The sequence below is a fragment of the Aquila chrysaetos genome, chromosome 19, assembly GCF_900496995.4.
Source record: "Aquila chrysaetos chrysaetos chromosome 19, bAquChr1.4, whole genome shotgun sequence".
Taxonomy (NCBI): domain Eukaryota; kingdom Metazoa; phylum Chordata; class Aves; order Accipitriformes; family Accipitridae; genus Aquila; species Aquila chrysaetos.
The window spans coordinates 12,949,049-12,973,726 of NC_044022.1; the positions used below are offsets into that span (position 1 = coordinate 12,949,049).

General features: G+C 36.9%; 1 protein-coding gene across 8 annotated transcripts in view; it reads right to left on the reverse strand.

Annotated features, from left to right (window-relative positions):
- Positions 1–272: 272 nt before the first annotated feature.
- The window catches only part of YAP1 (Yes1 associated transcriptional regulator), a 96,614-nt gene continuing 72,208 nt past the window's right edge, over positions 273–24,678 (reverse strand). For 2 of the 8 annotated variants that reach the window (XM_041118529.1, XM_030042834.2), the window contains 5 exons: positions 23,238–23,431; positions 21,677–21,724; positions 10,193–10,323; positions 5,031–5,143; positions 273–4,412 (listed from right to left, as the gene is read on the reverse strand). In XM_041118529.1, coding sequence (XP_040974463.1) covers positions 4,174–4,412; positions 5,031–5,143; positions 10,193–10,323; positions 21,677–21,724; positions 23,238–23,431 — 725 coding nt within the window. In that variant the 3' untranslated portion in view covers positions 273–4,173. The remainder of the gene's footprint in view (positions 4,413–5,030; positions 5,144–10,192; positions 10,324–21,676; positions 21,725–23,237; positions 23,432–24,678) is intronic. The other 6 variants (XM_041118530.1, XM_030042835.2, XM_041118531.1 and 3 more) reach the window with 3 other exon arrangements.

The window sequence follows — 24,678 nt, forward strand, 5'->3', positions numbered from 1 at the left end:
CAGACCTCTAACTAAGAGAACACACAACTGCACTGAATTTCACAGGGTTAAGGCATTTCAGTGCTCAATAGTAGTAACTCTGGAAATGCTAAAATGCAAATAGTGTATGACTTCAGCCATGATGAATTGCATTACATTAAAAAAACACGTTTCAGAATTTCTGTTTTACAGAAAGTCAAAATAAAAAAATCTTGACAGGATTCATTAAAACTAAAATCTTCAGACACTTTCAAGGTATGTCATTACATATTTCACAATTCATAAGTCAAAACTTGGAAAGGAAAATAGCGTGTCTTTATTGATAGTCTGCCACAAATTATTGTATAAACTTAGTTACCCAAAAACGTATCTGCTATGTGGGAAGATCCTGAACATTGCAAGCATATCTGCAAAAAGTGGATGCTTTCTTATAGTAGATAACAGATGTTCTGTTACCAGCTCTCACTATAGTGCCATATGCAGTTAAAGTATTGTTTTATACAAACTGTATGAGGCTCAGTAGAGTCACTGTCTCTTCGTTACTGCAAACACAGAGATGCATACTTTAACGTTAAGCCTTCACTGACTTCAGTGGGACTCCCTTGTCTCTTAGGTGAGCTTGTACACAATGTTTGCAGGACTGGAGTTTATGACTACAAAAGCATTGACAAGGGGGACGAGAACAGACATACTACAATAGGAATTCCAACAATTCAATGCATCCATCTTACTGAAGAAAACCAGTATCTTTACATACTATTGAATGTTAAAAACAAACAAAGATGTTTAAGCACAAAGTATATATTTATACCAAATAAAACAACTGAAAAAGTATTACATAAAGAAAAATAATGTAACAGAACGTACTTAAGTACCTAACTTACAGTCATGCTCATATCTAAAAGTAACATTGGTAACTAATATATATAATTTTTGACAAGGGTGCATTTAAGAGTTCTCTAACATACAACATTCTAAATGTGGAGAGTATTTTTTCCAAGATACAGAAAACAAATTATTTTACACAGGCAAACCTGTTAATTTGTATAAAAAACATGCTTGTAAGTGAAAAGGTCACTTTAGTACTAATTTACCAGATGTGTGAAAGCTATGTAGTGTTAATCATGTTGAAATTGTCTCTCCTCCTTTTGCATTGGTGAGCGCCAACACTGAATGGTACAATATTTCATCCATATGGTTTACTGACACTGCAGCCTGTTTCCAAGCCGTAGCCCTGCGCAGGTGTTGAACAGCACAGTACTGTACAGCCCCATCTGTCTGCATGTAGTGTATTTGTAACTAAAAGCTACTACAATTATTACAATGATTTCTGTTTCAATATATACATCAGTATAAAATACTACCCAAAACACTTTCGCATTTCAAACAATTTTAACCACTTCATCAAACAATGCATTTGCAGAATTAAAAAAAAAAAAAAAAAAAAATCCAGATTAATGTTGATTGCCAACAGTACAGCATCTCTGTGGTATGTTTCCTAATAAATGAGAGAACGGAAATGTATTAAAATCAATTAAAATAAGTATCATAAAACATAATTCATGTTAGAGCAGTTCAAGGATTCCCAGTTTGTCAGTATCTACCCTAAGCAGTGCTACCCAAATACAGTATAAGCCATTTAGTGTTTCTACAATGAGAAGAAAACATTCATATATTAAAGCTGTGACAAACACACAGAAGCAAGGAAAGAAAATTTGTTCTGTACTCATCCCTGTTGTAGCAAGGTACAGCATGTCAGGAGTTTGCACTCAGTGCATCGTATGTGCTATTATACCTGGATACAACTGTGGAAGACAACTGAAATGGAATCAACTCTGAATTTCCTTGCTGTTGTGGTTTTATGTCAGACCATTCAAGTTATAACAACTTAGTGTCTTTTTTTCCTGAAGGGAAGAAAGAGAAGAATTCATAATGAAATTGTAAAAATGCTACTAAAATCCCTATCTTGGACACAATAAACTGCTTTAGGAGCTACTGTGTCATTGCACAATATAAGTGGCCTATTAATCGCTGAATTGTTGGTGTAGCAGAATATATTTGTCATTGTGGATGTGTTTTGAAAATTCGTATTTTAAAACCTGCTTGTATCCCATAACAAGTCGCAAACAATTTTATGTATTTCAAACACTAAGATCCTTACGTAAAGTAGTAAATGTAGATTTGTAGTGGCAAATTTCACATCTCTGCCTCTGCTGCTTCAGTTTTTAAAATGAGACTTGGTTCAGAGTTTTCATTCTTTATATTATCTCAAAACAGAACTACTTCTGAAGCATAAAAAACCTCAAATGATAATAATACAGGGGTTTTTGTTGTTTTGTTTTGCTGGTTCATTCCAAACTTGAAAAATAATCAATGTCTTTAAAAAACCACAAAACAAAAAAAAACCCCAAAAATCTCTCCCCAGGAGAAGTCCCTGCTAGCTGAGATTTTTTTCAAAACCAAGTTTCACGCTTACAGTATCTTTATAGCCATGTTATACACCCTTGAAAATAAAGGCTCATGTTGAGAATGGTGACAGGCCCTTAATTATAGAGGTGTTAACTGGTGACACTATTTTTCATCAGAAAAAACCCAAAAGCCCCACAAAACTTCATAGCTTATACTGAAAGTTTGATTCATGCTCATTTTGTTCATTTAAAAATACTCTTTGGAAACTGTGTCAACTCCTGCAGACAACTTAGTGATACATCTTTTCCTGTTAAAATAAAGATAATTCATATTCACCTCTACCCCATGCTAAGCTCTACTACTAATATACACTTCATTACCTGCTCATGTCACCATCTAACACATATCTTTACATTCTTCTACATATAGTGTCCAGGGCTTATTTTTCACCAAACAGAATTTGATAACTATTACACTTAGGAGTTTTTCTTGAGGATTTTTTTTTTTTTTGGTGTTCTAGCCTTTTCATTGCAACTTAGAGTGATATTAACAGTTCAGACTTTTTCCATGCTAACTTAAGAGAAACTTTTCATAATTTTTTTTCCCATTAAGGATTTTAAAATCTAAACTCACTTAGATATCAAAACTGAAAACCAGAAGAGAGATTAGATGTATCTGTCATTTTAAAATGGTTTCTGCTACTTTAAAATGCATTTTAAAATTGTACATACAACACTTAGGATTCTAACTTTTACATTGCTGCAATAAGATTCTAATTCAAAATCTTGCAAATAAACATGAAAAATAAGCCACTGGTCATGAATTCTAATGGATTACATTCAAAGCTAGCCTTTAAAAAAAATAAAAAAAGTTACAGGCAAAACATACTGGTTTATGTACTCACTAGCTTATCAGGCTACAATAGGCATGTTTTAAGTATAAAAAAAAGCAGACAATTCAGATTTAAATAAGACTATGTGAAATCAGGAAAAAAACCTTAGATTTCACTATAAAAAAAAAAAAAAGAACACCTATAATTACTTCCCATCCTACAGCTACAGTTAAACCAACTAACAAAAATAATCAAACTATTTTTGACAAACAAAAGTTAGGCTAGAATATGTGGCAACAATCAAAGTTCATATATGTTTCTATGTAAAATGACTCATGATTTACTATAACATAAAATATGAACAAGAGCACTTTGTGACTAATGAAAGAGCTACTAGTAGAAACACTTAATGCCAAACAGTCTTCAGCCCTCCTTTAAGTCATATCTCCAAATCAGTATTGACTTCTTTTGACCAGATACATCATTTTTGGCTTGTCACCCCAGTATGTCATGTTTTACCACTTGCCACAGGCAGCAGGAGACAACTAGCTGAGCAAACTACAAGCAGTGACATGCAGAAATTAACTCTCAAATCTGAGTACTTAGATAAAATGATATGCAAGCGCACACTAGGACAAAAGGAATGGCATTCGTCATCCAAATAGGCTCATCACCCCTCCCCACCCCCCTTGAACAGTAGTTGCAACAGCAATAGAAAAAGATCAAGAAGATGTCTGTTCTTCAGAGTCAACTGTGGAAAAAAGTCAGCAATATATAACAGCAGCGATGGACAAGGAAGAGCAAAACGAAAGAATCTTGTTGAATATCTGTTCATTTACTTTTTCTGAACACAAACCAAAGTGTGCCACACTGGCTTGTTCTGAACTTCAGATACAGATGTCCTAATCTCCTTAGATCCTTCACAGATTTAGAATTCAGTCTCCCTGAGGCCCCTATAACCAAGTAAGAAAACTCTCTTTATCTAGCTTGGTGGCTGCCAAGACAGATTCCATGTCATTAAGGATGTCAGAGCTCAAAGCCTCTTGCAGACTTGGCATCAGTTCTTCTCCTTCTATATTCATCCCATCTCCTTCCAGTGTCCCAAGGTCCACATTTGTCCCTGGAATGGCTTCAAGGTAGTCTGGGAAACGGTTCTGATGGGACGGTATGTTACTTTGGCTGATACTGTCACCTAGTTATAACACAAAGCAAGATGGATATTAAATATACTGGAAGTACCAAACCCACAATTTATCAGGACAACTGGTTAAAGGTTAATCATATATCTCTTGCATCATACAAGCAACATGATTCATAGAAATCCATCACAAAAACCAAAGATGACTTGACTGCGTGCAGATGTACAAAGAACATGCCTTTGTTTCAACCTTTTCACCTCCTGACCCAAATCTCTTCATATCTTTGATGTCATTTAGCATATTTTAATTGTTACGCTTAAAGGAAAAAGACAATACTGCGTCAAATATTGTTTTGCAGCAGTATTTGCAACACTGGACGAGGCACTATTCTTAGCTCTGAACAAACGATATTATTTAAAAAAGCAAATGGACACTCAAATTCCATATAACAGGAGTGATACTATTTATGAGCAATCACCCATCCTCTCAGTAGAGTTGATTACAAGTTATGTTTTTCACGAATCTATCCATAATATTTCTATTAGAGAAATAGAAGAAGGTAGAAAAACAATGCAAAAATTATCACAGCTTCTCAGAGTTGCTTGTTTTCATTGCAAATGGACACAAGTACATTTGGAAAACGTGCATTAAGGCTGTACACAAAAACAGACCTGTATCCATCTCATCAACACTGTTCAGGAAGTCATCGGGGGTTCTGGGGACACTGTAACTGCTCATGCTAAGTCCACTGTCTGTGCTTTCATCTCTGGAGTGATATGTTCCACTGTAACAGAAGAAAGGGAGGAAAAAAATGAGGGTAGAGTACTGAAGAAATTAAAATAAATGCTTGGTTTTGAACCAATTCAAGGGCTTTGAAAACATTGCTGTCAGGAGAAATGCTCTATTCTCATCAAAATCTGAAGCCTTTGTCTGTGTGAGACACCTGCATTTTATTTCATGCAGACCTTTTCCAAACCATTGGAAGCGTATCACAGATGGTCCCTAATTATTATAAAAACAATAATAATAACGGCATACCCTTTCACACTTCTATAAGGATAAAAAAGTATTTCTAACTACTAACGTCCCCATGTTTAACCCACCACTGAAGTGTATTTTTAGGTCACTGCTGTTATAAATAAGAGCTATAGCTGGAACTTCTTCAGTGATTTTTCAATTGCTTCCCACTGTTGCATTACTACTAGTTCAGTCATACGTGTCATGGCAAGAGTGCGCCCTAATATAAATCACATACTGGTACAGAAGCCATCCTGTAAACAAACCCTGTTCAGAACAGTCTTGTTGATGGAACAGTTAACAAAACAGTGATGGCATGGGGCCTTACATGCATTTGCTGCCTTACTGCCATCTTACTGCCAGTGGAGCGAGGAAGAGCGAGGAAGACCAAGAAAGCTGCAGCGCACAATTTGGGATGGGGCGGGGAGGAGAGCAGGGAAGGAAGTAGGCCAGTGTATTGAGTTTACATAGCAAGGTTTTCGTAGCAGGGGGGCTGCAGGGATGGCTTCTGTGAGAAGACACCAGGAACTGACCCCATGTCAGACGCAGATGGTTCCAGCTGGCTCCAAAATGGTCCTGCTGCTGCCCAAAACTGAGCCCGTCAGTGACAGTGGTGGTACCTTTGTGATAACGTATTTAAGAAAGGGTAAGGAACGCTGCACAGCAGCTGGGAGAGAGGAGTGAGAAGATGTGAGAGCACCAGCCCTGCAGCCCCCCAGGTCAGTGCAGAAGGAGGGGAGGAGATGCTCCAGGTGCCGGAGCAGAGATTCCCCTGCAGCCCGTGAGGAAGACCATGGTGAGGCAGGCTGTTCCCCTGCAGCCCAGGGAGGTCCACGGTGGAGCAGATCTCCACCTGCAGCCCGGGGAGGACCCCACGCCGGAGCAGGGGGATGCCCGAAGGAGGCTGTGACCCTGTGGGAAGCCCGCGCTGGAGCAGGTTTGCTGCCAGAAACCGTGGCCTGCATAAGCAGCTGTAGAAATATACCATTACCTCCCCCCCCCTGCATCTCCTAATACCCAAGCTTCACAAAATATTTTCAAAAATCTGTATTTCTTCAGGTTGTGGTAGCATTCACTGAGAATCCTTACTGATTTTCCAGCTTGAATACTACATGAAGATCAACTTCACTTACTGTTTGAATTAGCATTTGAAGACATACTGATCCTTCCCATAACATGCTCATGAAATATATAGCGTATGCCTTTTTGTCAAGTATGAAGAACCAAACAGCTGATGGTTGAATAGCTATTCAATATCAGATGCAAGTAGAACACCATCAGCCGTAAATATATATATATATATTAGATTCCACGAAGATATCTTTGCCATACAAGAAAGAAAACCTAACATTTCTTTATAGTTAAATCATAAATATTTATTTTATTTTTACATTGCTTTAAAAATAGTATCACCACACATTTGATCACAATCCTAATAATTAAGCTATTTAAAACTTACATGAAAAAAATGCTGGTTTACTTCATGGGACCAAATACTAAAAACAGAACTGAGACTATGCTGAACTAAATCACTCTAGTAGAGGCAGCTTTTTGGCTGCTGCTCTCACACTTGGAATGTCCAGCCCTTCTCTTCAAATCACTCTTTAATACACATTTCCTCTTTCTTCAACAAGGATTTCTTAATTTAGTGGTCACACCACCCAAAATTACCGCACGCAGCTAAACTGCTTTACTCAAAATTGAGTGGATGCTTCTTCAACTAATACTTGTTAGAATATGTGTATACAAAAGAAATCCCAATTTAGGAGTTAAATGGAGAATTACCATCACTACCAATATAAATCTAATAGACAAAAACATATAAACAGAGTGGCAAACTAAAAGGTGAAATAGTCTAATGAAGTCTGCATTGCTGGATGTCCCATTCAAAAAATAAAATATACCACAATGACAGTAAGTACTGAAGACAGCAGGCAGAAGAATGACTACATAAATGAAAACACTACTGTATATTTTCTCAAATTGCTCCAATGTAGCAATTATTTTCTGAGATTTTTCGGATGTTCTGATTATGTAGGCAGTGGAAAATATTCAACTACCTAACCTTTGGATATTCAACTTTGGTACCCAAAGTTAGGAGGACTGTCTCACCAGGAACTTATATATACACCCTATAAACATAGAAAGAAGTATTTCTCTAAGTCTGAACTGTAACATAATGGACATCAAGGAGATCTTTAGGGCACAACTACTGGACTGCTGCATCCAATTCAGAGATTGCAACACATATCCACAAATTCCTTTTTAAAAATTCCTTTCCTTTATCCACATGCCAGAATTAAGTGTGGTAATGTACATAAAATTACCTAGGAGGGACAAAGCTCAAACCAAAATGCAAATTAAGATATTGTGAACTCAAGTCAGGTACGGGTTTTCAGTATTTTGCATGGGGTAAGGGCTACAAAAAAAGCCCAGTTAAACATATTTGCAATTAGGCAAGTAGTATCTTTTTGCACTTTACGGTAAATAGTCCTTGCTAATTATCAACCTGCCAAAAAATTACAGGCAACATGAATTTGCCTTTTCTAGCTTTTTTTTTTCCTGTTTCTAATTAATGGTAAAGATCCATCATTTTATATTTCATGTGTGTAGACTCACAATGGATAAACTGCGTTAGTCCACTGCCATGGCCATTTGAAACTTGAAGATGTTTCTTTCAGGTCAGACAACAGGTTTTGAAGATGTGAGTATTCTATATCATTTAAGAACAAATTTCAAAATATACCTGAGCTCAATGTATGATGGCAACAGCCTTCCAGAAATTCAAGCTAGTGTGTTACTATAACACATCAAGGCCATCATCCATCTACAGAGGCTTCTCATAGGACAGCAGGTCAGTTTTAAGATTTCTTGTCCTTTTTATTCCTTGGGATAGGGCCAGCACAGTTAAGGCTCACACCAGATCCAAGGGTTAATTCCATGGAGGACAATCCCTCCCTCTAACAAGAAATGAAGTTTTCTAATCAGATTTGTCTGTGGAGGAGGTAAATCTTCCTGAAGGGCTTATCCAAAATTTGGAAATACCTCTTACTTCCTTAGGGAGAGTTTAATAACAAAACATTACTTTCTTCTCCATGTGCAAGGCTTTTTTTTTTTTTTTTTTAACTTAGTTTTCTCCAATATATACAAAGCACTGCGTACCTTGAGACAGAAACTTTTTTTCTCTCTCTCACAGTAGCACACATAACACTAGCACAGACAATACTTCATGCAGTAGGCGAAAAAGCTTAAGAGCAACAGATGTTATTTACATAACCTAAACTATATGAATGACAACAGATTCCACTGGCAAGATGGAGGCTATGTTCTTGCACCATCTCCACTGAACTTTACTAATTTTGAGAATTAGAGTGAGGATAGAGTATATGAAATGACGGAGACATCTCCTGGAAAAGGCAGAAAATGAAACAAACTTAAGCTAAGCTGATGGAATATCAGTAACTGGAAAAGTTACATGGAATGACAGTACATCTTTAGGGATGAAGAACCTACGTGTGTGATATTAGCAACATTAAGTTATTTAACAGAACATGGGAAGGGATTTATAATTGCAGCAAAGTTTTACAAGGATTTTAACTGTTTTCAGCATCTAAAATTACGGTAGGTATTTAAGCTTGCCCTACTCCAAAATCATGCCAGTTCTAACATGACGTGGACTTACTACCTTACAAGCAGGTTTGAAACTGTATTGGTGGCAAAACCCATGGAAGTCAAGATTTACATTGGAAGAATCAAGATGAATTTTATGGGGTTTTCCAGGAGTATAATAATGTACCATTAAAGAGAAGGACGAGTATGTTTTTATATTTCATGAGCACTTACAATAAGCGTCCTAAAGTTAGGCTAACATTTCAAGGTAATGCCGAAAAGCAGTGATGAACTCTGACAGAATACATAATTTTTCCCTTTTATGGTAGGTGATACTGAGTTGATATCAGTTTAGAATGCTGGCAAAATACAGTCCAATGAAGAACTACAAAATTAACTACTCCAACTTAAGATCAACTACTTGATACTGCTGAAAGGTCAGTAGATTTTTATGCCATTAATTAAAGTTTATGTGGCTTGGAGATTTGACTGTTCTACCATTTTCACCTTTTCTTTCCAGCATGCTAAGCAAAAAATACAGATACAATTTATCTCAAGCTGCAGAAGTTTCTCCAAAGCTGTAATGGTTAGTATGAAGTATTTTCAAGCTGTAATTAGAACAGTATTTCCAACAAAACAAACACTCCAACTTAGAGGGATTAAGGAAAAATTTATATGAAAAAGACTAGTCTATACTGTAAAAATCTAAATCCTGAATTAGAAGACCCACTTCAAAATAATACAGCATTTAAAATGAAACATGTCACTGTTTGCAGACCTAACATTAACAGAGTAAAAATACTGCTAAATTAAATACCTGAAGTGGAGGGGAAGGGTGAATGGAGAAACCTTAAAATGAACCTCAAGGTGTAGTCCTAAATGTGCCTCAACAGTTCATTTGATCTCATAGCAAGCTATTCACAAATTCTTCTGAGTCAGTAATTTGAAGTGACTGTTAGTCAACAGATTATGCAGAGGCAAACATGTTATGACTTTGAATAAAAAACCTTCCTACAAGTCTGAACAGACTACTTCCTCCCACAGGAGACAGCTTTTAATCCTCAACTTTTACTAGACTTGCCATTTAAGGAAAGATTCATTTACAGCTGTGGCTTTTGGCACAGACAGATGTTCAAAATAAACTATTACATGCACCAAACAGAATTCTAAATCAATTTTTTTCCCTCTAGCAGCTACTCCTACAAACCTGTTAAGAAAGGGATCAGAACTATTTGTAGTCATTGTTCTCAGTTCCTGAGACATTCCAGGAGATGACACAGGATTTTGAGATCCACCGTCTTGTTCCATTGTTGGAAGCTGGCTACGGAGAGCCAATTCCTAGAACAGGAGGAGGGGGAGAAAGAAGGGTCATGTTAGGCATTTGAATACACTTTTCAGATACATAAACACATGACATTATAGGTAATTGATGCTTTTACTGTTTGCAGTTACAAGATTTCAATAAGTTTCTGGAGACAAAACAAGAATTTTTACTAGCTTCAATGACAATGAAAGTTCCACCAGTCAAGCCCAGTATTACAGAGACTTCACTGTAAATATATTTATGGATATAAATATCTGTATGTTTACATAAATCTTTTCTAAGTTCACTTCAATATCCTTTTGCTAAGTCTATTCTTAAGATCAAAAAAAGAATTGTTAACACTATATGACCCCTAAGATATGTCTGTCTAGCTCTGCTGACTAGCACTTTTTTCCCATTTCTTTTAAGTTCTGATTTAGTCCCTGGTTTCCTTACCTTGCTTGTTTCATTCAGCAAAATTTAAAGTCTTTCCCTACAAGTTCCCATTCACTCCTCCTGTTTGAGGCATACATTTTGAAATTTCTAACTGATCAAATCAGTGATTTGTCCCACACATAAATCTTAAAGCTCTTCAAAGCAATTTCTTAGTAAAACTAAGACACTGCACTTCTGAAGTTATGAACCTAGACTGCATATACGTTTTTACACATCTGACTATGCACCAACTTGAATCAATCCATCCATAAAGCTTGTCATTACTATTTAATGAAAGTAAATTTTAATATGCACAAAATTAAAGGTGGGTGGAGATAAGCAGCATTTTACATAATTTCCAGTGCCCCCTCTCTCCCTTTTTAAATAGGTAATCCATGAGTTACACATGTGAAAAACAGAATAACTTTCTTCAAGCAGCTCTCCTAAAATATCATCAATGGCTCACCAAGTCTGTGCTTTGTTAATGTAGAGACTGGTAAAGAAATCTATTGACTATCTTGTTACCCTTATTAATTAGTAGTATGTGATTTCCAGGCTGTGCCTGGGAAGCTAATCTCAGGCAAAACGAATCCTGTCAGTCTTGACAAGACTCAATATTTCTCACTTGTAAAATAAGAGGTCTTCATCCATTCTAAATTAAAAGCCTAAGGACTACCGTAGACTTTTAATATATAAAAATAATCTTTCTCCAATTCTTCTTCAAAGTGATTTCTTTTAAAAAAAGTCTAAGGCTATTTTATTTTCCGGCAGATTGTGCCAAATATTGAATGCTTCCCTACCACCTGTTTTTTTTTCCTTTTCTAATCTGCATATGCTTCAATCCCATTCCTGTGGATTATTTTTCTACATATTCCTTTAATATCACGTTTCATGTCTCGTACTAGGTTTTCTCACTCCAGTTGTACTAGAAGGTTTTCTCACTCCAGTTGATTACACCTTTGCAGAAAGTGTACAAACATACCACTGGTTTTTGTGTTCATCACACCCAATTGCCTACTCTAAGTAAATCCAGTCCTCTGCTCACCATCACTTACTTGGCCACTGTTCTAATAAAGAGTAATAATACTCCTCCTCATTTTCAGATCACAGGATGGTAGGCACCTTTTAATCATTTCTATAGGCTTATCCGTATGATTTTCATTTGCTTATGTAATAAAACCAAGTGCAAAGACTATATTATGAGGTCTTACAGCTAAGTTTACAAAATTCTATCAGTCACATCAGCCTTGATACAAGAAGGTTGATATACAAGTGGACTCAATCCATTTAGGAAAAAAACAAAAAAATATTTTCTTTCCTGGAATGCTTCCCAAATGGTGATCTGAGGAAGGCAGAAGGTCTTAGAGCAGCCATCCCAGAGATGGTTCAAGAACTGCTCAATCACATCACAATCTTTATGCCATTCCTCTGGAGACTAGTATTCTTCCCAATGTCACCTGAACCTTCCCATCTCTGAGAAACTGCCTTCATGTGATGTAGCTACTTTTAAATATTTCTAGCTTGCTAGTTGTCCAATGAAAAAGGACGAAGGAAGGAAAAAAAAACCCCAAACAACTTGATTTTGCACCACTACTTCTGGAATGTTTTCAGCCTTGGGTTCATACCTGGAATACAGCACACCTTTCTTCTCCACTCTGATAGCAGAGCTGTCAATCAGTGAGTGCTCTGCTCTTACGTAGCTACAACTGCCTCGCTGTGGCAAGAATGCTCTGTCCTTTTCCCCTTCCCTCTTGCTTTGATCTGTGCGTTGTGTTTTTATTTCCTTGGGCTGCAGTCCCTGACTAGGATGAAGAAGTGGGGCCAAAAGTGCCAGTAGCCTGCGGAACGAGCTTAATCACACACCAGTGCCCCAAAGAGTGATGACAAAGCAAAATCAACACAGAGTCATTTCTGTATGTAAAGCACTAAAGTGACATAATATCTCATTGTGTGATAGGCCTGGTCTTTCCAATCAGCACTGCCTCTTGATGCAATAGTTTTTAAAACAAAAAGGGGCAGGGGGCAAGGAAAGAGAGACAAGAGAAATCCATGCAGATCCCGTTTTCAAGAGTTACTGACACCAGGAAAGAAAACACACACAAATTTCTCTTCTGTACCTTAAGAAAAAAAGTCATTACAAAGGAATAAGCAATTTGGAAAAATTGGAAAGTTACCTTTGCATTTTCTAAATCCTTAAAGGGTAGGAGAGATTGAAGTTTTGTCAATATATGAACTTAAATAGTACAGTAAAAACAAATGTAGCTCAGATACTAGCCAGCTAAAAAAGAAAAATCACATTTCACTGAAGGCCCACTAAAAAGAGATGTATTAAACCAGGAGAGAGAACTGTATTTTGCTTATTCTTTGGCACATACAACATAGTAAAATAAGGCTTTTTAATATTAGTACTACTTTTATCCTTGTTTCAACAACATTGCTAAAAGTGCAAAACTACAACTATTTTTAACCATTTGTAAGTAGCATTACTGCTACTTTTTCAGGAGGCAGAACTACAGCACTTCCGCCTAGAATGAATGTTATTCCATTACTCATTCAGTAATAAATTTCTATCTGGGGAGTCTGAAAGAGAAAGGAATTACCATAAAAGACGAGCTCTTCAGAAACAAATACAGAGCAATTTTTAATCATTCCATAAGATAAGCAAAGTTTTCTACAAGCCCTGAAGAGTGTATTAAGACTATTTTTCCTAAAAGGTGCATGTAATGGAAGCTAAAGTTGTGTTGCTTGGAGAATGGTCTTTCCATTTCTTCTTCCTTATAAAACTGATTTTCAATAAAAAAAGTTATGCCTTTCCTATACTTTAAAAAAAACCTATGGGAGTGTACAAGCCTCTCCCAGCTCCAAACAGAGCAATGTGAACTCTAGGCTTTTAGTTCATGCTTTAAAATATATCCTTTATTAGAAGTACTTAAAGTCTGGAGGCAAAAATAAAACCATGACAAAATCCTGGCTTAGATTTCTATAACTTGATCTCATCCTCTTTTTGTAAGTATGTCAAACTTTTTTTAAGTACCTCTGGGAAAATAAAAGCTTAGCATTCCTATTGTTAACACAAAAGCTGAATTTTGGTTATTACATAAAGACCAAAATGATCTCTCATCTCCTTAAGCAAAGTAATTTTAAAAATAAGGTCAGCATTGTGTAATTTATCTGGCTGACCTTATCAATTTTTTTTAAATAATTGCATACAGATTAAGTTTTACATGAAGTTCCAGGTCATTCACACCATGTCCAAATTAACTTTATAAAATTACTCTTTTCAGCGCATTTTGATCTTCATCGCACTTTTGAGGAAAGGTAATAGACTCCCTTGTGCAACTCACGTATCATACGCTTACTGTATTAAACATATGATATGCTAGTCAACTTGAATTGATATATCCTTATAATTGGGGGTTTTTGGTAAATTTACTTTAAAAGGTCCAATTGTAACATTTCTGCCCCCAAACACTGCTCAACTATCAAATGATCCATAGGCTTCATTCAGCTGGGATGGGAGAGAAGTGTTAGGGGAAAGAGAAGACCACAACACTTATGGGCAGACTTACAGCACCAGCTATTTCTTCAGACCAAGTATTTACATTCTTGTTCGAGGGCCACAAAGTTACAGTATATGTACAAAAGAAACAGGGAAAACACATGGACAGATGAAGACGAGTTCAGCAATGAGGAATTATGCAATTAGTGAAGAGTAAAGGGGAAGAATAAATCATTCAGTGTTGCAATCATGAAAACCAACAAAATTAATTTAAGAAGTGATACTGATAGAGTGATAATTAATTGTATTGTATACACTTGCCAAAGAACTCGATGCTACGCAGAGCATTGCAAGCGCAGATAAGGCAGCATAAATTGGAGTAGACATTTGTAAATAAAGTCTGGCTTCTTATCTGGTGTTGCAGTCCTTTGCTGTGCCACTGCTTCATACTCCTCTTGCTATCTCTCTGCCCATGGCTCCAGTGCTGCAACTGCCCAGCCGAGGTGTCTCAGAGCACCAGTAAGGCAGGTACGTGTCAGCAGGAGTCAGCAATCGTGAAGGCCATGCAGAGCTGGATGGCCTCCCTCTACCAATTTTTGTTTGCTCTAGCAAAAGCTGTTATTCACGGCCATCTCGTACTCAGGTCAACATGACTCATATCTTCTGCTGACCAATTGCTTTAGCAATTGCTTTAGCAATTGGTACTTCTGTGATTAGGTTTTGCAACTGCAAACAGCACCAGTGACTCCAGGAAATCCATTGCAGTGAGCTACAACTCCTGTACAGACACAAAATGTGTCCTGAAGCAATCAGGGGCATAAAAAACAAAGGCAATGAATGCAGATTTGATTTACTCTATAGACTTTTAGATGGGTATTTTTCCATAAAGATCTAAATTCACAAGCAAGCAACAAAATTATTTTGTTACATGCTGCAAGTGGAATCAGAGCTTCTGAATTTTCAAGTTACTCATATAAGTATCTTTCCTACTGTGTAACTTCTAGCTACCAATGCTCAGCATTTCCCACTTAAACCAACAGAGAGTGTGAAACACAAATTCTACAGCTCTTGCCACACAAACACGTTTCACTTACATCTATGGTTTTCAATAAGGAATGAAGCTATAGTATTTCAGAAGCTGAAGAACATTTAAAGCACTTAGTTCCCAAGATGGCTGAACAACAGCAATGTTGCTGTTGCAGTAAAACTAGCCGAATTCCACTTTTTGTACATTTTGATGGCAGCCAACATACCCTTACCCCCCAAATCCAGCCACACAGGACTCCCTTTCAATAATGCTTGCCTATTTATGTCCAATCATGCTTGCATTTTCTAGACAGTCTTTAAAGTAGTACCTTAGTGTACTGCTCATCAGAAATACCAAAGGCTTAAATAATAATTATGTCAAGGAACATCTCCATAATTTCTAGAAGACATCCAACTCCAAGCTGAAATTGCCAATGCTTTACAAAACTTTCTGTTTTATTTAATCACGTTTAGAAGAAGCAGAGTTTGTTAGTCAGGACCAAGGAAGATGTGTGCTTTGATCTCTTAAATCACTGTGGGTCACAATCCAGGGGCAATTCCAAAGTGACTTTTTACTTATCATTACAGGTGGCATATTCTTACCGCTCCCTTCAGCTGGAACTAGCATTTGCACAGCCATACACCAAGACAAGTCAAAAAAAACCAACGTAGCTGAAAAATAATTTTTCTGATAGATCAGGTGTCTGATCCGTCTTGCAGTGTAGCCACACCAGTGCTTCAGCTACTAGATTATGAAAAACCAATGTTAGACATATCCTGTTCTGCTGCCTTATTATTAAGGCAATCTCTGGCAGACAGCTGAGTTTAATGTCTTAAAACTGCTGCAGTTCAGTTTGCCAGAGCACGTCTACCAGACCTCTCAGTTAGAAGTCATTTTATTAAGAAGAAAGTATTTTGCTTAAAAAATACCACATAACTCCTCAGCTGGAGTCTTCAGCCCCAGTTTAGGATGGCTCTAGACAGCCGGTTAAGCCTTCTCCTGAATTAATTTCTAAAGTCATGGCACTGCATAGGTGTGCTGCCTTACCTGTAAGCCTCATGGTACTCCATAACAAAGCTCTGTGCAACTGATGCAGAGTAAATGACAGGTACGTGACAGATTATCTGAACTAACCTTTAGCTACTTAAAATACAAGCGCCTTCCTAGAAACAGATGCCTATTTAAATAGAGGCAATATGCTAAGATTTGTTATTACATGCTGAATTTACTGCCATAAACTAAAGAAGTCAGTTCATTAATTACAAAGATTTTTGGAAGGTAGTCCAGTGAATAACAATGGTTTGTTACCTAATGAAGTAAAATATTCCTGCTAACAATAACGTAACAACAGTTCAAAGAAAACTGAGATAAATGCATACAAAATTGATTTCTGTCACTTGGAATCTTCAAGTTACAATATTGTACATGCTGCTTAGCTCCCTTATCTGCGTGACAGTTCTTCAGTAATATTTGTTATTGGTTTTGAAGAGTAAGAAATCAGTAGCAATTTCTGTTCATTGTGTAAAAGAAGAATCTAACAGAAAACTTAAACCACAAGGAACAAAGCAAAACTTAGTACTAGTAAAAAGAGCTATCAAGTGAGTAAAACACAACAAAAGGACAGATATAATACCTGAAACTTCTCATTTTAGTGGAAGTAAATATTGTTTGTGACTACTGATTAAAAAAAGTTCAATCAGAAGCAAAAATTTTAAATGGGAAAAAAACTTTGTTCGAAGACTCTTCACTGTATCTTAGCTAGCCCTCCTCAAAACTTTTCATATAATGGATCTCTTCAGAATAAGACATATCACAGACAATTTTCTCTACCACATACCAAGCAATAAGGCAAATTAAAATCAAGGGACACAATACAGCTATGAATTTGCTGCAAGTAAACTTTTTATTTTCTTCCTGTATCTTGTAAACGTACTTTTCAAAAATGTCTCCATATACCAGTGATCATATCTTCACTGGTCAAAAAAGCCATGTTCAAAGACTAAATGGCTGGCTTCAGTATCTTATCTCTGTTTAAAAAAACCAAACCTCCCCCAAACAAACAACCAACAAAAACCCAACTAAAACCCAACATCAACCCCTCCCCTCCAACACGAATACCCTTGACAAAACCAGGACAAGTCGTTTATCTTGTTAATCTAGGTGGGCTTTAGATAACAGAGAGGGATGGGAAACGAGAAATTCAAGGGACAGCAGTGTTTGGGATTCACTAAGAAACTAAAATAACTATTGCCCATGATTTCTACCAAGACTTGAACACAAGTACATCTTGTTATTTAAAGACATATCACAGGGAAGAGAAAAACAAACCAAAATGTAAGTCCTCAGTAAAATTTCCAGCTTCACTAACATCATGGAAGTTCAAGAGTACAGAATTCAAGACTGTACTTGTTTTTAATGATGTCTTCTTTCCTTACTTTCTAGAAAATATCACAAATCTGACAGTAACACAGCTTTGTATCAGTGTACATGCAAAGTGACTGAAAAAAATCTTTTACTGAAAAATAGTAATAGTGTCCTAAGAAATTACTACTGTCCTGGAACACTGGAAATCTTCCCAACTAAGGTGATGAAAGGTGTCAAACACCAATTAAGATGAACTTTTAAAAAAACAGAATCATAGGAAACTAAAATAATATTTCAAACCTAGTAACTATTCAATACTGTAAGTGCTTATATTTTATGCAGTAAGAACAAAGATGAAAGAAAAAAAAAACCAAAAAACCCAGACACAAACCCAAATGATTCAGCAAACAGTGACAGACTGGCCATATGTCTTTGCAGATTCTTCACTGAGTAGGGGAATTTCCAGAATGTCACTCAAAACTTGATAAGAAGTAAGTCCGGGGCAACAGGACAGAGAGTATGAGAGGTACTTCATACAATATAACGGACAAAAGAATGGAGACAATTAACAGAAAGCACATTCCAGGTATGCAGGACTACCAAGAAAGCAGCACAGAGATAACAGAAAGGTAAGTTGGAAAGCACAACTGAGCAAAGTAGCAAGGAAGCAGGGCTGTATCTGGTTCTCAGACAGGGATCTCCATGCAGTGCTAGAAACAAGCAGCAGATACAGAATGAGTGAGCATATAGAGAGGAACCTATCACATAAACAGCTGTGTAGTATGCTGATCTTACTAGCAAATACCCTAGTATTAGCGGCAGACAAATAAGAAATCTTCCAAGTCTTAGCACAAGAAAGTAGTCTGTACAACATCCAAGAATAACACCATCAGTACCTCAACATTATTTGCCTCTATTTCTTTCCATCATATACCAGAAGGCAAGAAATCTGTTACCTAACATCTAGCGAATTTTATGGTTTATACAAAAGTTGACTTGTCATCTACTTTAGGTGAGACACTGTTCACAACCGGATGCAGAAAAATGGAGGGAGAGCTACTGGGGATGGAGAGAAAGTCAAGTTACTCAATCTCTTAACTAAGACAGGTAGGCATCTTTAAGGTGTTCACACATAAATGATGATGAGCCTAAGTAACTGGACAGATGGTTGGTGTTTTCAAATTCCTAGGATGTATCAATAGCTCTTGTTTATACACAGTAAACATGGAAGTTGTAATTTTTGTTTCAAATACCTTCAACTTGGACATTTTTAGAATTATAATAAAACACACCCTCATTCAAACAAGAAGAGTCTTTTACAGTACTTGCCACAAAAGATGGAGCTGAGCAATTGTTTAATCTTTCCAGGAGGTATTTCAGTGCTAATGCTTCCATACATAACACTTTGAGTGTTAGTGTCACCACAGCATACTACAGTATCATGGCAGAGAGATAAAAACTGGCAAGGATACAATGTTCACTCAGTACCAAAAATCCTGAACAAAGATATCCATACAACATTGGCACTGTATCCAGGTTACATGGACAAAAATGTCAAGAAGGAAGAGGAGGTTGGGCTGGATGCAGGATGTTGGACTAGATGACCTCCACCAATCCCTTCCAACCTATTTGATTCTGTGATTAAGAAAAGCTCAGAAATCCAGTTAAAAGTTAAGGAATATTTCTCAGTTTTTTTAATCCATAAAAAAGAGATACTTCGTTAGAGGCAAGCTTCAAGAATGCTGGTGTCATATAATTTCTTTACAAATGGAAGACCTTGGCAATCCCTCTCTAAAATAGACTTAGTCTTCCCAGAATTAAGAGCACTGAACATATCAAGATTTTATTTTCAGTATTCCTTAAAAGAACATCTCAAATTTAGCAAGAGAAGCTATTATTCTTCCCCCAAGCACAGCTTTATCATCATGAAAGCAGGTAATCCCTCTAAATTTCATTAATTTTATTCACAAAGGAAAGAAAGGATCTGTCAAAAAGAAAAAGTTGACCGAAGAAATGTTCATTCTTTCTATAGATTTTTCACAGATTCACAAGCTTGGCTATGACCTGACAGGATGTACAGATTGGGACTTCAATAATAGCATCATTGGAGAAGGCAGACAACATTTGCCTCTACAGTACAAGGCCTCAAGAAGCACTTAGAGAACAATTTCCATAAGCAGTTCTCTAAGCACCTTCTTCCATATGTGGCTGCTCACTACATTATTGAAGTGACACATGAAAACACAAAAAATACATTTAGATCATACAACATGAATAATCTAGTATTATAGAACTTTTAAGTTTACACGATTGCGTACTTTTCTATCCACCAGATCACTCAAACGCAGCTTGAGTCATTAGCAAATGCAGACTAATAAAACTGATCCCAGGCAGGTGAGTATACAAGTGAGCCTGGTATGAAGCCACTTTACATGTAACTGGAATCCTGATTTTTGCATAAAACCTTTCATCAGTTCCCATCCCAAACAAAGCAGAGTGACCACTACATATACATTTAATTAATTATCAATGAGGTCCCTTTGAGTTTTTGCAGCTTTTTAGTGTTTTAAGCCACAATTTCAAGAGGTTCCAAAAATCTGATCTCATTAAGTATGAAACTGATCCCCAAGTTCTCCACATGCTGCATACTTCTGAGTTGCCAACAGGAAGAAGTTACTGTGGAAGAGTGAACAATTGTATGACAGGGCTTCAGCCATACAAGAAAACATAGAATACACTTTTGGCATTCAGTAAGAAAAACACGCCTTCTGAATGACCTAATTGTGGCAGAAGATAAGGTGTTTCCAACCGGTGTGGAGGAATGTGCTTCTCTGTTCATTCCCTTGTATAACAGCAATTTTTAAGGAGTTTTATTCTCCTCCATAATAGGATCTAATATTGATCGACGAGATCATTACGTGGTTAATGCTCTGTAAATGAATCAAGATGGTTACATCTCAATTAGAATGCTTCAGTTCTAGAGCTGCACTGATACTGCCAAACAAAAAAATAATTTTTACAGGGTGTCAGTATTATTTCTAAGGTCTAAGGTCCTTATTTTGAAGATTATCTTCTCAGGAGAACTAGTAACGTACAAATTTTGTGGTACTCTTCAGAATGCAATAGCACACCAGTACTCATGGCTTCCAAACACAGGATGCTTTCTTTTATTCTGTTTTTCTTGCCTAGTGTGTAGAGTGTTTTTTCTTAGAAAAACAAAGTACAATACAAGCCAATATAAACATTGTCCTAAGAACCGGTAGATTAAGAATACTGTTAGCAATAGCAAGCAAGAAGCTCTCTGAATATATCCATAAATCCACCCTTTCAGATATTCATTCTATATTCAACTTCTTAAGAGCCTAAAAGAAGTCTGCATTAAACTGTTTATTATGCTTCACATTTTGACCAATTTTCTTTTAGTATGAGCTTGGGAGGCTTTTCAGAATTGTTTTTTCCTATACAGAAAATGTATCTGTGCAGGAGCCTGTTAAATGTCAAAATGGAATAATTACATATTATTCCCCCATAGCAATTATTTTGTTAGTCTAGTCTATTAAATAATTCTGTTACACTGTACATGCTTAAAAATCATAAATATTTCAAGTGACTTTTTATTAAGTGATTACAGATATCCTTCTTTAAGATCATACCTGTTTAAACAAACTGATAAGAACATTCATATGAACAGTACTTAAAAGTCACAAACTACTACCTTAGATATAATAGGAGCTTTGCTCTAAATACACATCTTGATGACATCAGGACTGGAACAGCAGTATCCTCAAGAATGCTAAACAAGAAGGTTGTTTTCAATGCAGAAAAATGTGCAATGAATTCCTCATTTGCTTTTAAATATTGATATAAAGTTGTGGTAATGCAGCACTCTTAAAAACAATGTTAGGGTCGTGACCAGAGAAGTGGTTCAAAAATGTGTATGGCAGAGCTTGTTTTGTTTGTTTTTCTTTTTTAGAATGCCTTCATGTAGCAAAAAGTTCCCCTGCTAGCCTAATTTAATGCTTTCATTTTTCTAATTATGCTGAAACATCAGTTAAGAGCCTACCTGATGTTTTGGAGAATTTGCTGTGCTGGGATTGATATTCCGCAATGCCTAAGAGTAAAAATAAGATGGATAAAAATTACTTTAGCTGCATGGTTTGCCTATGCAGGCTGTCTTATAAACACCATCTTGTAGTATCAAGCCCCCAAGACAGGCCAGATGAGACAGGATAAGGGAGTTAAGAAACTATGAAAATCATGACACAGTGAAACAAAACTGACAGATTTACCAAGGATCCGTATTTGACAGGTAAGCTTAACAACCAGGGAGAACAACGTGAAGGGAACTGGCTGTCACCTGGTCCAAAGTTAGTCAGGTTCTTAATGACAACTGAGGCAAGAAGACAATTAGAAGCCCTACCTACAAGCATGGTAGCACAGGGTAAAATGTTTGTTGGTGGATTAATTGCAAAGTAGGAACAGCAGAAGCCCAGGTGCTTAAGCAGAGAGAAAGTCCTGATGTCAGCTTTGCAATGTATTCTTACCCAGAGTGCTATAAAAAGTAACGGCTGTAAAGATGACCCATCTTACACCAAGAGATGCTGAAGATTCCTACAAAACAGGCCTTGACTACAAAGGGGATAATGGGAGTCAGATTCCAGGACAGAATACTGCAGGTGATGAAGAAAGAGAAAAGCTGTCTTTGAGGACATTAAGATATTATCCTCTCCTCATACAAGGCCCATCACCCAAAGTGAAAAGGTAACAGGGTAAGATTTTAGAAGGTTTTCCTCAAAGAAAAGATTAGTGCTTTCTCTGGCAGTGTCAAAAACCCAAGAATATCCTAAGTACGTAGCACAGATGGTAGTAACGCTTAAAACATTCAGATGGAAAAATCGAAGCAGAAGGCTTAGAGTCAAAAGGAAATCAAGCCCAAATTCAAAATCCAGAGATTCCAATGTCCAGTCCTACACTTTAACATTTGCTACAGCTATATTCATACAGTAGAAAAATACTGAAAGGAATAGTTTGCAGCCTAGTTATGAAGTTTGAAATTCTTCAGCATACGAAAACCACAGCTTCAAAATGCAGCACGAGTGATTCAGTTGTTCCATGCTCCACTCCACCGTTTAACAGATAAGATTTTAGCAACAAGGTGTCTCCTCAATATATCTTCTATAAACTTTAAAAGTACTTTGAAATCGTACAGACTGTAACAGGTTCTATAAGTGAAAGACCTTCCTCCACTTAAAAGTGAGAACTAAAGCAGCTGTGGGAACCAACTTCTTGCCTTTTTGCATGACTCAGAACTCAACGACTATGAAATACATTCTCAAGAGAAATATCCAATCAGATCAACAGTCCATGATGTCATCCTAATAGTGAAGAAGCCTGTTCTCAGAGAGTTTTGTTAGAGAGAAGAATGAGGGAGGAAAGCAAAATCCTTCAGTCTGGTAAGTCAGATGCTTTCACTACTAAGCTGCTATCAGTAGCAGAATGAATGCAGACCTTTTTAGATCTCAAAGATTTTTGTACAGTCACTGGTCTTTAAGACTCACTGAAACAACAACTTACCCAAAACAAAACATAACATACAAAAGAAATAGTGGAAGTAGGTGTCTAACCTGTGGCCTCACCTGCCGAAGCAGTTCTTGATGCTTCAGTCTCAGCCTTTCCTTCTCCATCTGTAGCTGCTGAAGTCTCATCTGTTGTTGCTGATTGGAGCTACTTCCACCCATCACACTGCCTTGGGGACTCTGAGGAGCCAGAGGGGGTGGCTGCTTCACTGGAGCACTTTGGCTGATTCGCTGATTCATGGCTAAGGAACCAAAACAATAAACATTGAAAAATGAAATTCAAACAAATACATGCAAGGCAAGTATTATCCTTAGAAGGCATATATTAAAAACTTTGTAAAATTACAAGCCATGACAGCACAAAACATGCAGCTACACTGATGTTCAGGCTGTGAAATGTATGCGCACGTTATCCCTGTGAAATCAATGCAACGGTCTCATGTTTAAGAGTGCATACTTGTTCTAAAAGCTTCTGAAAACAGTTAAATGTGTAAGTTGGTGAAAAATTCAAAAGCGGTAGTAAAATATTTCAAGTTTAATTAGAAGGATCTCTCTTCTTCCTAATAAACTATTCTCAATTTAGACACAGATAACACAAAATCACTTTTCTTATTCATGTGAAATCTCAGAGTCATTAAACTTGAGAACACATAGAATGACAAAACAGATCATCTCACATCAAACTACATTTGGTTAAAGGTTACCATTCTTCCCAATGTGGTAAAGGTCATGCTACTATCATTCACACCCTTGTCACATCAAGTTTTGAGTGTTACAGACTCCATTTAGGGCGTCTTGACATGCAAAATTAGAGCTGGTACAGAAATGGCAGATGAATTACACAGCCAAAAATACCGCGATCAACATAGGAAACATTTTGCTAGTGCTTCATTTTCTTTTACCCCACGGAAGTATGTGATTTATCTTTTCTGGGGTGTGGAGAAGAAAAAGCGTTGTTTTGTATGCCTAATGCACAATGAGAACCCATCTGCCCTTCCCCATAAAAGAAAGACCTAAGACAATTTTATTTTATAAAATAATGCATGACTGGGATGCATCTACTTGACAAGCCTGATTTTTTCCCCACACAAGGCCAATATGGTTAGTCAACAGAGGCACTGGAGTTCCCATAGTGAAACAGAGGGCTGGGAAAGGCTGAATGTATTACAAGGACACTATTTTCAGGGGCTTTCAGTTTCGGAATTAGTTCTCCATCTTGTTGTCTGGAACAGCTCGAGTCTGTTAATATTCACAATACGCTGCAGAATGCATTTGCTGAAGCAGTGACAGGAGAGTGGTAGGGATTTTTTTTTTTTTTCTGGGAATGAGGATTATGGCTTATGGGAACTAAGAAAAAAAAGGGAGTGAGCTTCTTTTAGGATGACAGGCTGATTTGGTGCAAAGAAAACCATCTGTTGTATTAATCTGAATTAATGTTTTCATCATATATAGAGGATTCCTGGAACACTAACACTTCTAACTATCATAA